Raw genomic sequence first — 12,983 nt, forward strand, 5'->3', positions numbered from 1 at the left:
CCCCCCGCACCCACCTCCCGAAATTGGAGGTCTCAAGGTTGGCAAGTATGATATATATATATATATATATATATATACATATATATATATATATATATATATATATATATATATATATGCATGTAGGAAAACCCGAGTATCAGTGCAACTGGCAACAGAAGATTGTGTCTCGCCGACAGCCAAGCACGGTGGCGGAAGCGTCACGGTCTAGAGAGCTGCGCTTCATTGAGAGAAATTAATTCCATCATGTTGCGTGATTTTCTGAAGCACGACATAATCCCCTCTCTTGGGAAACTACAGTACATCTCTGTCTGTCTATCAGGACTTTGACTGCAGCACCAGACCCACGCAGGGAGAACTAAGGCTGCGTTGGATTTTTGGTTGACATGCAATCCTTTTATGGAGTACTTCACATTACAAATATAATGTGACGTCTAATGGGGACGGAATCGGTCCACATTTGTGGCAATTTCAAGTATTTTGTGCTACCGGAGTCAACATTTTCTTTCCCAAACCATTCAGCGTTAGAGATGAAGAAAGGACGATGGCAAGAATTTGCCTTTCCAAGGTTTCTCATTGTCCCATTGGGTTGAGTTTTTCCTTGCCCTGGTGTGGGATCTGAGCCGAGGATGTGGTTGTGGCTTGTGCAGCCCTTTGAGGCACTCGTGATTGATTGAATCATTTCTGTCTTTCGCAGTTTGTGGGGCACTTGCCTCATTGTCTGTTCTGAACAGTGCGTTAGAAAAGTCGCTGTCAAAAATAGCGGTTCTGTACAAGACAAGGACATTTCTGTACCTATCAGTAAATATTTTTTTTCAAATGTTCTCTCAAAAGTACAATATTGGTGTTTAAGGGTTTAGTTAAGTTAAAGTACCAATGATAGTCACACAAACACTAGTTGTGGTGAAATTATTCTCTGCATTTGACCCATCCCCTAGGTTCCACCCCCTGGGAGGTGAGGGGAGCAGTGAGCAGCAGCGGTGGCTGTGTCCGGGATTCATTTTTGGTGATTAAACCCCCAATTCCAAGGGGGTGTCATAAATCAGATATATATGATAATAGCTTCAATGTAGAGGCAACTTGTTTTTCCACTCTACTGCTACTTTGAATAATTCCCCCTTAACATATGATAACTAACCGCTTCTATGTTAGCTACCTCTCTTTGTTTCTAATGTATATTTTCTGTCACATCCCCGAGGTGGCGGAAAAGACACAAAAAGCATACTTGCCAACCCTCCTGGATTTTCCGGGAGACTCCCGAAATTCAGCGCCTCTCCCGAAAACCTCCCGGGACAAATTTTCTCCCGAAAATCTCCCGAAATTCAGGCGGAGCTGGAGGCCACGCCCCCTCCAGCTCCATGCGGACCTGAGTGATGTGTTGACAGCCTGTTCACACCTCCGCTTTCCCACAATATAAACAGCTAATGATCGAGTGCGAGTTCTTGGTTTCTTATGTGGATTTATTGTTAGGCAGTTTCATTAACGTCCTCCCAGCGCGGTAACAACACACAACAACAGCAGTCAAGTTTTCGTCTGCCGTAAAGCAGTTTGTCTGCCGTAAACAGCAATGTTGTGACACTTTTAAACAGGACAATACTGCCATCTACTGTACATGCATATGTGACCCACCCATAATGTGTCACATTTTTGTGTTGATTTATTTATTTTATTTTGTGGTTTGAATAGGTTTTTGGAGCTGTCGTTCCACATTTATCAGTATTCACATTGGTCAGTAGGGGGCAGTAGGGCGTTTCTTCCCAATTGAATGCTATCACCTGCAGACCGGAAGTGTCTTGTCATTCTGATGAGCGCGACCAGTCTGTGGACAATTGAAACGTCCTGTGTGCTTTTTCCTCCTGTATAACAGGTTAGTTTTGGTGAATCAACTCACTGAATAATATCCATGTGATCTTTATAAGTTTAAGTACACATTCCGATGGTGGAGCCTAACTCTAAAGTGTTTGTGAGTTGTAGTTTGTATTTGTGAATGAATCCAGTGCACAGCTGCAGTAATCAATACAAAAAGGCGACGTGAGTACGCAATGTTTATGTAGGAACTTCTGATCCTAATTCAGACTCTCAAATTAGAGCTCCCGTTTTCTTATTGATTTTATAATGTATATTTGTATAATGTGTGTGTTCTGAAATAGTGACAGAGAATAGAACAAGGATGGATAATTCAACCCTTAACTCAACAATGAGTAGATGAGTGTTATGTGTGTAAATATATGAACACTGAAATTCAAGTATTTATTTTATTTATTTATACATATATATATATATATATATATATATATATATATAGCTAGAATTCACTGAAAGTCAAGTATTTCTTATATATATATATATATCTTAACCACGCCCCCAACCACGCCCCCCGCCCCACCCCCGACCACGCCCCCCACTCCCCACGGCGTGTGGAGAGGCAGACGGCGTCCACAAAGTACATCCGTACATGACATGACAATCAACGACAAAATAGGAGCGCAACACAAAAACTAAAACACTACAAACAGGAAAACACCAAAAAAACTGAAAATAAGTCAGAGGGTGAGTAGGGTTGCAAAATTCCGGGAATATTCAAAGTTGGAAACTTTCCAAGGGAATTAACGGAAATATATGGTAATTAACGGGAATTAATGGGAATAAACATTGAATGCAACATGCTAGATCTTGCAGCATGATTATTAGCTAAAACAACATGATTTAATGCAAATTCAGTAGAATTTCAACCCTGCACTGTGCATTCCTCCATCACATGCACAGATAATTCCCAGCATGCTACACACTACAGCAGGTTTATTGAGGCCACACTAGTATTTGAGCCCAAGGACTTCATCCAGTCAGGTAAGTTTTGATGATCTTACTGGGGTAAATATATTTTATCTGGTGTACCACGCCTTCCGCCCGATTGTAGCTGAGATAGGCTCCAGCGCCCCCCGCGACCCCAAAGGTAATAAGCGGTAGAAAATGGATGGATGGATGGTGTGGAGACATTTCACCCCAACCAATGTAGGCGGAAAGGCGGTGTACATTTGCAAATACTGTGCAAAGAGCTACGTCAAAAATGCCACAAAGATGCAGCACCATGTAGACAAGTGCCCAATAACCTACTCAGTGGCCTAGTGGTTAGAGTGTCCGCCCTGAGATTGGTAGGTTGTGAGTTCAAACCCCGGCCGAGTCATACCAAAGACTAAAAAAATGGGACCCATTGCCTCCCTGCTTGGCACTCAGCATCAAGGGTTGGAATTGGTGGTAAAATCACCAAAAATTATTCCCAGGCGCGGCTGCCGCTGCTGCTCACTGCTCCCCTCACCTCCCAGGGGGTGAGCAATGGGATGGGTCAAATGCAGAGGACAGATTTCACCACACCTCGTGTGTGTGTGTGAGACAATCGTTGGCACTTTAACTTTAAAGGGCACAGAATGTCAAGACTTGGTCTTGGGTGTTTGCTTTTCCGGGATGCAACGGAAAGTTGGCACGGGCGAGACGGGAATGAAGGTACATGATTTATTTATTATATCAAAAAAAAGTAAACGGAAAGCGCACACAGTGGCAGAGAATAAACTATGAAACCAAAAGACTATAGCAAAAAAGTACAAACAAAAAACACGCACTATGGCGGAGAACAAACTATGAAACCAAAAAGACTATAAACATGGAACAAAAACTTACTTGGCTTGGACAAAAATAGTTGCATGAAGAATGGACATGGAAAGAAGTATCAGGCATGGACAGAGCATAAATGTGGTGAGGTCGTCAGAAAGACTAACTGAAAAACACTGAACTTAAATACTACAGACATGATTAACGAAAACAGGTGCGTGACTCAAGACGTGAAACAGGTGCGTGACGTGACAGGTGAAAACTAATGGGTTGCTATGGTGACAATCAAGAGTGCACAATGAGTCCAAACGTGGAACAGGTGAAACTAATGGGGTAATCATGGAAACAAGACAAGGGAGTGAAAAGACAGAAACTAAAGAGTCCTATAACTAAACAAAACATGACTTAAAACAAAACATGATTACACAGACATGACACAGAACAGCTCCATTTCAAAAAGAGAGGTAAAACAAAAGTAGTGAGCAGAAGGAAAACGCGACAAATAAATACCGTGACAACGTCGGACGAGCAGAAATCCATCATTGGTATTTTAACTTTAACTTGAATAATATATCCTTATTGTAATTCCCCATTAATTCCCACATATTCCCATTAATTCCCATGAACGGTGTCCAACTTTGAATAATCAAAAAATGGTCAATATTTCCAAACTTCCCAAGCTTAATTTACCGGAAAGTTTCCACCCTTTTGCAACCCTAGGGGTGAGACTTCTTTGAGACAAGAGCTATAGTGATGCATGGTCGGTTACGGTTTGATTTCCTATCCGACAATTGCGAGAACGACTTTTTATTGTCAATATCGGTTTGCTGAGTTTTATTTTTTTCTTGTTTTCTGCTGGTGTGCCTTGGGATTTTTTCAAATGAAATAAATGTGCCTTGGCTCCAAAAAAAAAAAAAGGTTGAAAAACGCTGTCTTAATGGACATCATTAGAGAGGTTTGCGTCCGAGATTTGTATGGGATTAAAAACTGTGTGACATGGGTGGGGGAAGGATGGATGAGAAATGACTGTGTGGAGGGAGGAGGAGGAGGAGGAGGAGAGAGAGAAAGAGAGAGAGAGAGAGAAAGAGAGAACCTCCTCCATCCTAACATCTCCACTGTTGTATCATCACTGCTGTGTTGTATCATCACTGCCGCGCGGCTCAGTTCGCCTATTGTTGGTCAGTTTGGAGCGGAGCGGAGCACCAAGCAGTCCCAGCATCCTCCTCCTCCTCCTCCTCCTCCCCTCGCTGCAGGCGAGCGACATCCTGCATGCCGCAACCGCGCTCAACTTGCGCTCCCGCCTGCACTTGGACTCGCACCATGACGACCGGTTCGGGGGCACCTTGCAGCCGAGTGCCTCAGGAATGGTGGGGACTGCACAGCCGCATCCCGGGGAGCATGTAAACGTTTGGGATTTTACTGCCACAAAGGGGGAACGATGAGCATCTTCTGGCTGTGTTTGCTCCTGTGCGCCGATCTCCTCCATTTATCCCTGGGTAAGTGACTCCTCCTCCGCCGTGCTTTTTATTTGCATTTGGTCATCTTGGAGCCGGAGCCGAACTGTGCGTGCATGGGAATGTGTCGCCAGGACGGGGCTGGCTGGTGTGCTGGTCAACTTTCCCGACCTCACCCGCTCCCCTCCCGCCTGTGCAACAGGGGCACGGCGCTAAAAGAAACAATTAAAAAAATAAACCCACGCCGAAGATGAACGTACTTGCACTGATTTGTTGCAACAGATGTAGGCACCAAAGAGCAGCGCTGGTGTGGGGCTTTACCCGCTCCCTCACGTGACGGATGACACGATGCTGCATCGTGTCCACTCCAACACGTCACATACATTCACACCAAAATGCGATTCCACGCCAACAAATCACCTATTTATTTCTTATTATTCAGCCACAAAAGTTTGCCAGAAGCCACCGCCCACGGTTTTCATCCAATCGGAACCGTTCCGTGTCTCAAAACGTTGGGCTCGACAAAAGAAATGTAGAAAATGTAGAAATAAACATAGCGTGAACCCTTTAAAGTAGCAGTAGAGTGGAACGACTCTGACTTTATACGCTTGTTTGTGTTTCATTGTATCCACTCAACCATGTCCAGTTGTGTTTACGATCTGCAAAGTATATGAAAGCACGGTCTAAAATGTCGCAAAAACGCCATTTTGAATAATCCGCTCCGAACACCTTCCGTCATTTCCGTAGATTCTACGTCACTTCTGCACTCTGACCATATTATTAGAGCAGTCATACTGGAAATATGCAACAGAATACCTTTTTCGGACATTGACATCACTGGGGTAACGCTCTGCACTCTGACCATATTATTAGAGCATCCCTCCTTCCATCCATTTTCTACCGCTTATTCCCTTCGGGGTCGCGGGGGGCGCTGTAGCCTATCTCAGCTACAATCGGGCGGAAGGCGGTGTACACCCTGAACAAGTCGCCACCTCATCGCAGGGCCAACACAGATAGACAGACAACATTCACACTCACATTCACACACTAGGGACCATTTAGTTTTGCCAATCAACCTATCCCCAGGTGCATGTCTTTAGGGGTGAGAGGAAGCCGGAGTACCCGGAGGGAACCCACGCAGTCACGGGAAGAACATGCAAACTCCACACAGAAAGATCCCGAGCCCGGGATTGAACTCAGGACTACTCAGGACCTTTGTATTATGAGGCAGTTGCACTAACCCCTCTTCCACCGTGCTGCCATTATTAGAGCAGTCATACAAAACTTGAGTCAACAGGTGGAGGGTCCTCTCATTATACCTATCTTTTGATGACCGCATTTTAATCATATTCAATAATTATATCTAGCCTACAGTACAGTTCACCACCTTGTCAAATGGTATGAAAGCATGTTTTCCTCACAAATGTTATAATCAAGGCTTAGGTCAGGCTGATTACAAAAATGTAAAATAATCAAATTAACTGCAAAAGAAAGGACTCATACAAACAGGAAATATGCCATGCTAAAATAAATACATTCTAATTAAATTATTAATACATGTGTTAGGTGCAGCTTCACCACTTTAGTCATAGTTTTAGCGCCGAAGAAACTTCTCTATGACTTTAGCTCCAAACTTCTTCTGTTTGTTTGATGTTGTCATTACTGCCACAAGTGGTAGACTAGTGTATTACAACCGAGTACTGCTGCGGCCCAAGAAACATTTTTTTTGGCTGTCCAACAATGGGCCCCGGTTAAGAAAAACTGATTGAGATCCCAGGTGTCAAACTCAAGGTCCGGGGACCAGATGTTGCCCGTCACTTAATTTAAGTGGCCCGCCAAAGGCTGGAAATAATGTGCGTCAATATAATAATTTCTGGCTAAATGGATTTGTTATTTTGATTTTGACAGAAAAAAATACCGCATATTAGAGGTGGGACTCTTTAAACACCCAAATATTAAATTCCAATTCTTGGGATGACGATTCAATTCGGAATTAAATCTAGATTCAACAGGTTTTTCTTAATATATTATTTAATAAAACCTTTTCAAAACAGGTTACAGGTTACAAAAGCTCTTGGCTGTTGGCAAAGGACTTATACTTGCTATAGTGTATTTATTCTTTTTTTACATTTTAATTACACAAATCATAGAATATGATCTAAATTAAAAAATTCAAAGCAACCCCAACTCCAACCCAATTTTCCGCTTTCAATGACTCTGGATAAAAATGTACAAATAAATACAATACTTAAGTACAAGGATTACAAAACATTTATAAAAGCAACAATATCTATATTTATAATACTAATAATAATAATAATAATAATAATAATGATAATAATAATAATAATAATAATAATAATAATTATAATAATAATACTTAATCCAAATTGTATTTTTTTTAAATAAATATTTGGCCAAATTAAAATATACATATATTTAAAAAAAAAAAAGAATCGATTTAGAATCGAAATAAATAAAACTTGCGATTTGAATTTGAATTTAAACTTTATTACAAGCTGTGTGTGTACCAAAATATTGCCAGCATTGTTTTTGGTTATCAAAAATAAATACGTACAAATATCTTCTTGTCACCTGGAATTACAATTTATCCCTCAATCTGTTGGTTAAAAAAATATAATTATCAAACAGTTGCCCGTGCAAATTGTGTAACGAGGCTATTATACATTAATATTCATATATATGTATTTACTGTTACATAACTGCAATGTGGCCCTCGCTAAAATGAGTTTGATGATTTAAATCAGAGATGTCCGATAATGGCTTTTTTGCCGATATCCGATATTCCGATATTGTCCAACTCTTAATTACCGATTCCGATATCAACCGATACCGATATATACAGTCGTGGAATGAACACATTATTATGCCTAATTTTGTTGTGATGCCCCGCTGGATGCATTAAACAATGTAACAAGGTTTTCCAAAATAAATCAACTCAACTTATTATTGAAGTCACAAAAATGCAGTATTTTTTTTTAACATGCCTCAAAACAACAGCTTGGAATTTGGGACATGCTCTCCCTGAGAGAGCATGAGGAGGTTGAGGTGGGCGGTGGGTGTATATTATAGCGTCCTGGAAGAGTTTGTGCTGCAAGGGATTCTGGGTATTTGTTCTGTTGTGTTTATGTTGTGTTACGGTGCGGATGTTCTCCCGAAATGTGTTTTGTCATTCTTGTTTGGTGTGGGTTCACAGTGTGGCGCATATTTGTAACAGTGTTAAAGTTGTTTCTACGGCCACCCTCAGGGTGACCTGTATGGCTGTTGACCAACTGTTGGCTTGTGTGTGTGAAAAGCCGTAGATATTATGTGACTGGGCCTGCATGCAAAGGCAGTGCCTTTAAGGTTTATTGTCGCTCTGTACTTCTCCCTACGTCCGTGTACACAGCGGCGTTTTAAAAACTCATACATTTTTATGTTTTGAAACCGATACCGATAATTTCCGATATTACATTTTAAAGCATTTATCGGCCGATGATATCGGCAGTCCGATATTATCGGACATACCCAATTTTAATTGTACTTTTTTAAGTTGGTGAAGCAGTAAGTGTGCAAAAACAAATAAAAAAATAGAGAGAGATAGTCGCATTGATTGTGCTGATGAAGAGCAACTCCCCCTTTGGAGCGTAGTGTTGTCAGCAAGGCCTGCAGCCTTTGAAATCAATGTTTTATTAGCATTGTGGCCCAACAATGAAGTCTCAGATCAGCAAGGCTGAAAATAGAAGATTTACAACGCCGCCTGCAAGAGGTGAAGACAAACAGTGTTGTAATGCAGACGTGACCTTGCTTTTCCTTTCACTTTCTGACGCTGAGCCGCTGAACTTTGATCAGGACAATTACACCGAGCCCTTTTCTTTTCAGTGTGAAAATCCAAATTGAGCTTTCCTGACGTCGCAGGTGTTTGGGTGACGTCACCGCATGATGCATGTTTCATACAAGTGGAGGGAGAATGGAAGATTTTGCAGCCTTACTGCAAAAACTGACATCTAAATAAGATGAAATATGTCAAATAAGGGTGATATTTGCTTATTTTCTGTCTGATAAGATCATTCTTCTCACTAAGCAGATTTTATGTTAGAGTCTTTTACTTGTTTTAAGTGTTTTGTTCCTAAATGATCTCAATACGATATTACAACTTGCAGCTGAGATGTTATGACCTATATTGAGTAAAACGTGCTTGAAACTAGAATATCAAGTGTTGCAAAGCTGTGTCATCAACACTCACAAGTAGAAAACTACTTTTTTAAAGTCATCATTTATTATTTCAAGCATGAACAAAAAAATCAGGACTTTGACACAATTGCGTCTCATAATTAAAACAGATGACAGTCAAATGCTGTTTTATTTTCAATGAAACAATAGCAAATAGGTACTCATATAGTAGTACAGTTGGCACAGTACAGTAAACTGACAGTTAATATTTAAACATTTAACATGTGACATTTCTAACTATTTTGAACAGAAATAGTTCATGCACATTCAGGTATATATATATATATATATATATATATATATATATATATATATATATATATATATATATATATATATATATATATACATATATATATATATATATATATATATATATATATATATATATATATATATATATATATATATATATATATATATATATATATATATATATATATATATATATATATATATATATATATCAGATGGCAGGTGAGGTGGGGCCTCACCTGCTATCATGGAAAGAAAAAAAATGTAAAAAGAAAAACAATATATTAAATTGTTATATGTATTCAGTGATTATACTATAAAGTTATTTTCCATTTAACTTCACCAGTTTTAGATTATTTGTATTCAAAATCGCAGAATTTTCACATTTGCTGTTCAAATACTGAGAAGAGACGGTGCGGTGAACAGCAGCCAGTTGAGGCACGTCACTCAGTGCCTCAACATGGATTGCGCAATGACTCGGCTAACTGCTGGCCTGCTGTGCAGTGAGACCGTATTGCTATATGAATTATATTATACATTTCCATAGTTTAGTTAGCTGAGGTATATAATGTACAGTGTATTTTGTCAACAACTGTATGTGTGTAACGTATTTCTTGTGCTGAGCGATCATAAAACGGCTGCGAAGACGCACTGTGTGAGGCTCGCGTAACCCCGCCTCCTGGTGCCGGTTAATGCACCCCCGCCGCAGAATGCACCCCCCGACGGGAGCGCCACACCAACCAAAGCCCACACCCAAACCCTCCACGTGCAAGACTGAATCCACCCAAAAAAAGTCACTTAACAAGAAGCCAAAAAGTGCAAAAACAACAACAACTGCAGGGACACAACATTAGGTACACCTGCAGACTGCAGCACGGATTTCATATTTCATTCATTCACAACTCCTCCAACACCAACACCACTGTTCCCGCACTTATAAGTAAAGGTAAGACCATAATAACGTTTTTTTAATTAAATGTGCTTTTTTGTGTGCTACAGTTTGTATGTGTAAAGTTAAAGTTAAGTAAAAGTTATTTATTTATTTATTTATTTATTTTTTAATATATTTTATTAATATTATTTTTTAATTTTTCCCCTCCCTCAGGGGGGGGGGCTCGGCGGGGCGGTTGCTGGTTGTTCCATCTCCATCGTTGGGGTCCCTGCGGGTGGGGTGGGTGGTTCCCGTGGCCCTGTGCCTGGGTGGTCCTGCGGCGGCCGGTTTGGGTGGGGTGGCCGGGGGCTGGCCTCGCCGCGCTCTCCGGGGGTGGGGGGTGGGCTCGTGGGGGCCCGGTTGCCGGTGGGGCGGGGGCGGTCTTCCCGTCCGGTTGCGGGGAGTCTCTGGGTCCCTCGGGCGGGGCGTCTCGCCTTTCTGCCCGTGTGGGGTGTGGTCTCTCGCTGGCTTGGGGTCTGGCTGTCCCCTGCTTTTCTCGTGCCCTGTCCTCTGCCGGGTGCGTCTGTCTGCGGCCTGCTGCTGGCCCTTGTGGGCGGTACGGTGGGTCGGGCTCTGGGGTTCCTGTCGCTGGCCGGCTTGGCTGCGTGGGGGCGGTGGTCCCTGGTTCCCTGGGCACCACGCCTCCTGTTTGTGGGTTGGGCTCTCGGGGGTGATGGGGCCGTGTTCTGGCTCCCACGCACTCTGGGAGTCGAATGTATTGTACATGCAAATTCACATATGCTCACATACGTACATAGGTACCTACGCTCCCACATACATACACAAATACAGTACATATTTACCTACCTAATGTTTGTACATCCACACGCACATTCAATATACAAACATACACATACACATACTGTACATATACATTCACTGTACAAACACATATACACATTCTGTACATATACATTCACTGTACAAACACATATACACATTCTGTACATATACATTCATTGTACAAACACATATACACATTCTGTACATATACAAGTACATATGCATACTTACACTCATGCACATAATCACGTTTCATCAAACATATATTAACGTTGTTGCCCTAGGGTAAACTGGGTGTAACACATGGCACACTGACAAAGCTTAACCTATTGTGACTATAACAATCTACAAGGTTAATGTAGGTTGCTTCTCTTTCTCCCCCTCCATTTTTCTGCATTCTTTCGTATCTCAAGTTATCATTACGTATATGTATTGTTGCATTTAAACAACTGTATTGTTGATAATAAAGGTAAATTATTGGTATTGTTCATTATCAATAGCGCTATTTCTATTGGTATTTGTATTGATCCATTTGTAGTGTAATAATGCTCATTGTCATTTCTGTATTATTTTTTATTTTTCGCTAACTGCTTATTTGCTATTACTTTTACCATCATATTTGTACATGTCGTATTTGCTGATGTTGCTCTATTGTTGTTGTTGTTGTTTGCTGCTGTTGTTTTTGTCTCTCTGTCTAATCCCCCTCTTGTCCCCACAATTTCCCCCTCTGTCTTCTTTTTTTTTCTCTTTCTATCCCCTCCTGCTCCGGCTCGGCTGCACTAAATGATAATATAAATACATTTAATAAAGTCAAATACAAATAAGGCAACAAGAGAAGTATCCTACACTTCTCTTTTGTAAAGTAAATCTGAACAGCCGACATGGGCATCTACAACTATATGATTTGCCTGAGAAGCTGGACAGGACACAAAAAAAAAAAAAAAAAAAAAAAGTTAAGTAAAAGTAGCAATGATTGTCACACACACACTAGGTGTGGTGACATTTGTCCTCTGCATTTGACCCATCCCCTTGATCACCCCCTGGGAGGTGAGGGGAGCAGTGGGCAGCAGTGGCGCCACGCCCGGGAATAATTTTTGGTGATTTAACCCCCAATTCCAAGCCTTGATGCTGAGTGCCAAGCAGGGAAGAATGTTGGTATGAGCTTTTAAACATAACCCGTTAACTGCTGCCAATCAAATGGTGAATAAGATACTCTTTAGGGTTCATATGTTTGTAAATCTGACTGTGATGAAGTCAGTGCCTCACCAGCCATCAACCTCACCGCACGTCACTGTTGTATATATATATGATCCTCGCGCACTAATTGACTGAAAGAGCACGCATTTGGCGTGATGATGTCATGTTATTGATGGAAAAATGCATTTGAGCCGCTAAGAGACCTTGAGAGTAACAAGCGCTTGCCTTGTTGCCTTTCCATTAAGAACAATTAATTCGTTTTTAGTATAAGTTTGCTGGTTTCAAGAAAGAGCGCATATCATTATGTCAAGATAATGGAACTAGCATTTACTTCATTTAAGAATATTTTTCAACATATTGAGCAAAAAGGTCTCTTTTTTTTTTTTTTTTTCCCCCTACCAAGAAAAGTGCACTTGTTATTAGTGAGACTGTACTTATTTTAAAAGGTATTCTTGGGTTCATTGAAGTTAGCTAATTAGGGCCCGCCCTGGCCCACTGCGGGAGTCCTTCTGCTCCAATGGGAC

The 12,983-nt window shown here is 41.1% G+C and overlaps 1 protein-coding gene across 2 annotated transcripts in view; it reads left to right on the plus strand.

Annotated features, from left to right (window-relative positions):
• Positions 1-4,702: 4,702 nt before the first annotated feature.
• Positions 4,703-12,983, plus strand: part of igsf21a (immunoglobin superfamily, member 21a) — a 695,152-nt gene continuing 686,871 nt past the window's right edge. The window contains exon 1 of one of the 2 annotated variants that reach the window (XM_061977635.2): positions 4,703-5,102. In XM_061977635.2, the coding sequence (XP_061833619.1) occupies positions 5,045-5,102 (58 nt within the window). In that variant the 5' untranslated portion in view covers positions 4,703-5,044. The remainder of the gene's footprint in view (positions 5,103-12,983) is intronic. The other variant, XM_061977634.2, reaches the window with a different exon arrangement.

The sequence above is a fragment of the Nerophis lumbriciformis genome, linkage group LG18 (assembly GCF_033978685.3).
Source record: "Nerophis lumbriciformis linkage group LG18, RoL_Nlum_v2.1, whole genome shotgun sequence".
Lineage (NCBI taxonomy): Eukaryota > Metazoa > Chordata > Actinopteri > Syngnathiformes > Syngnathidae > Nerophis > Nerophis lumbriciformis.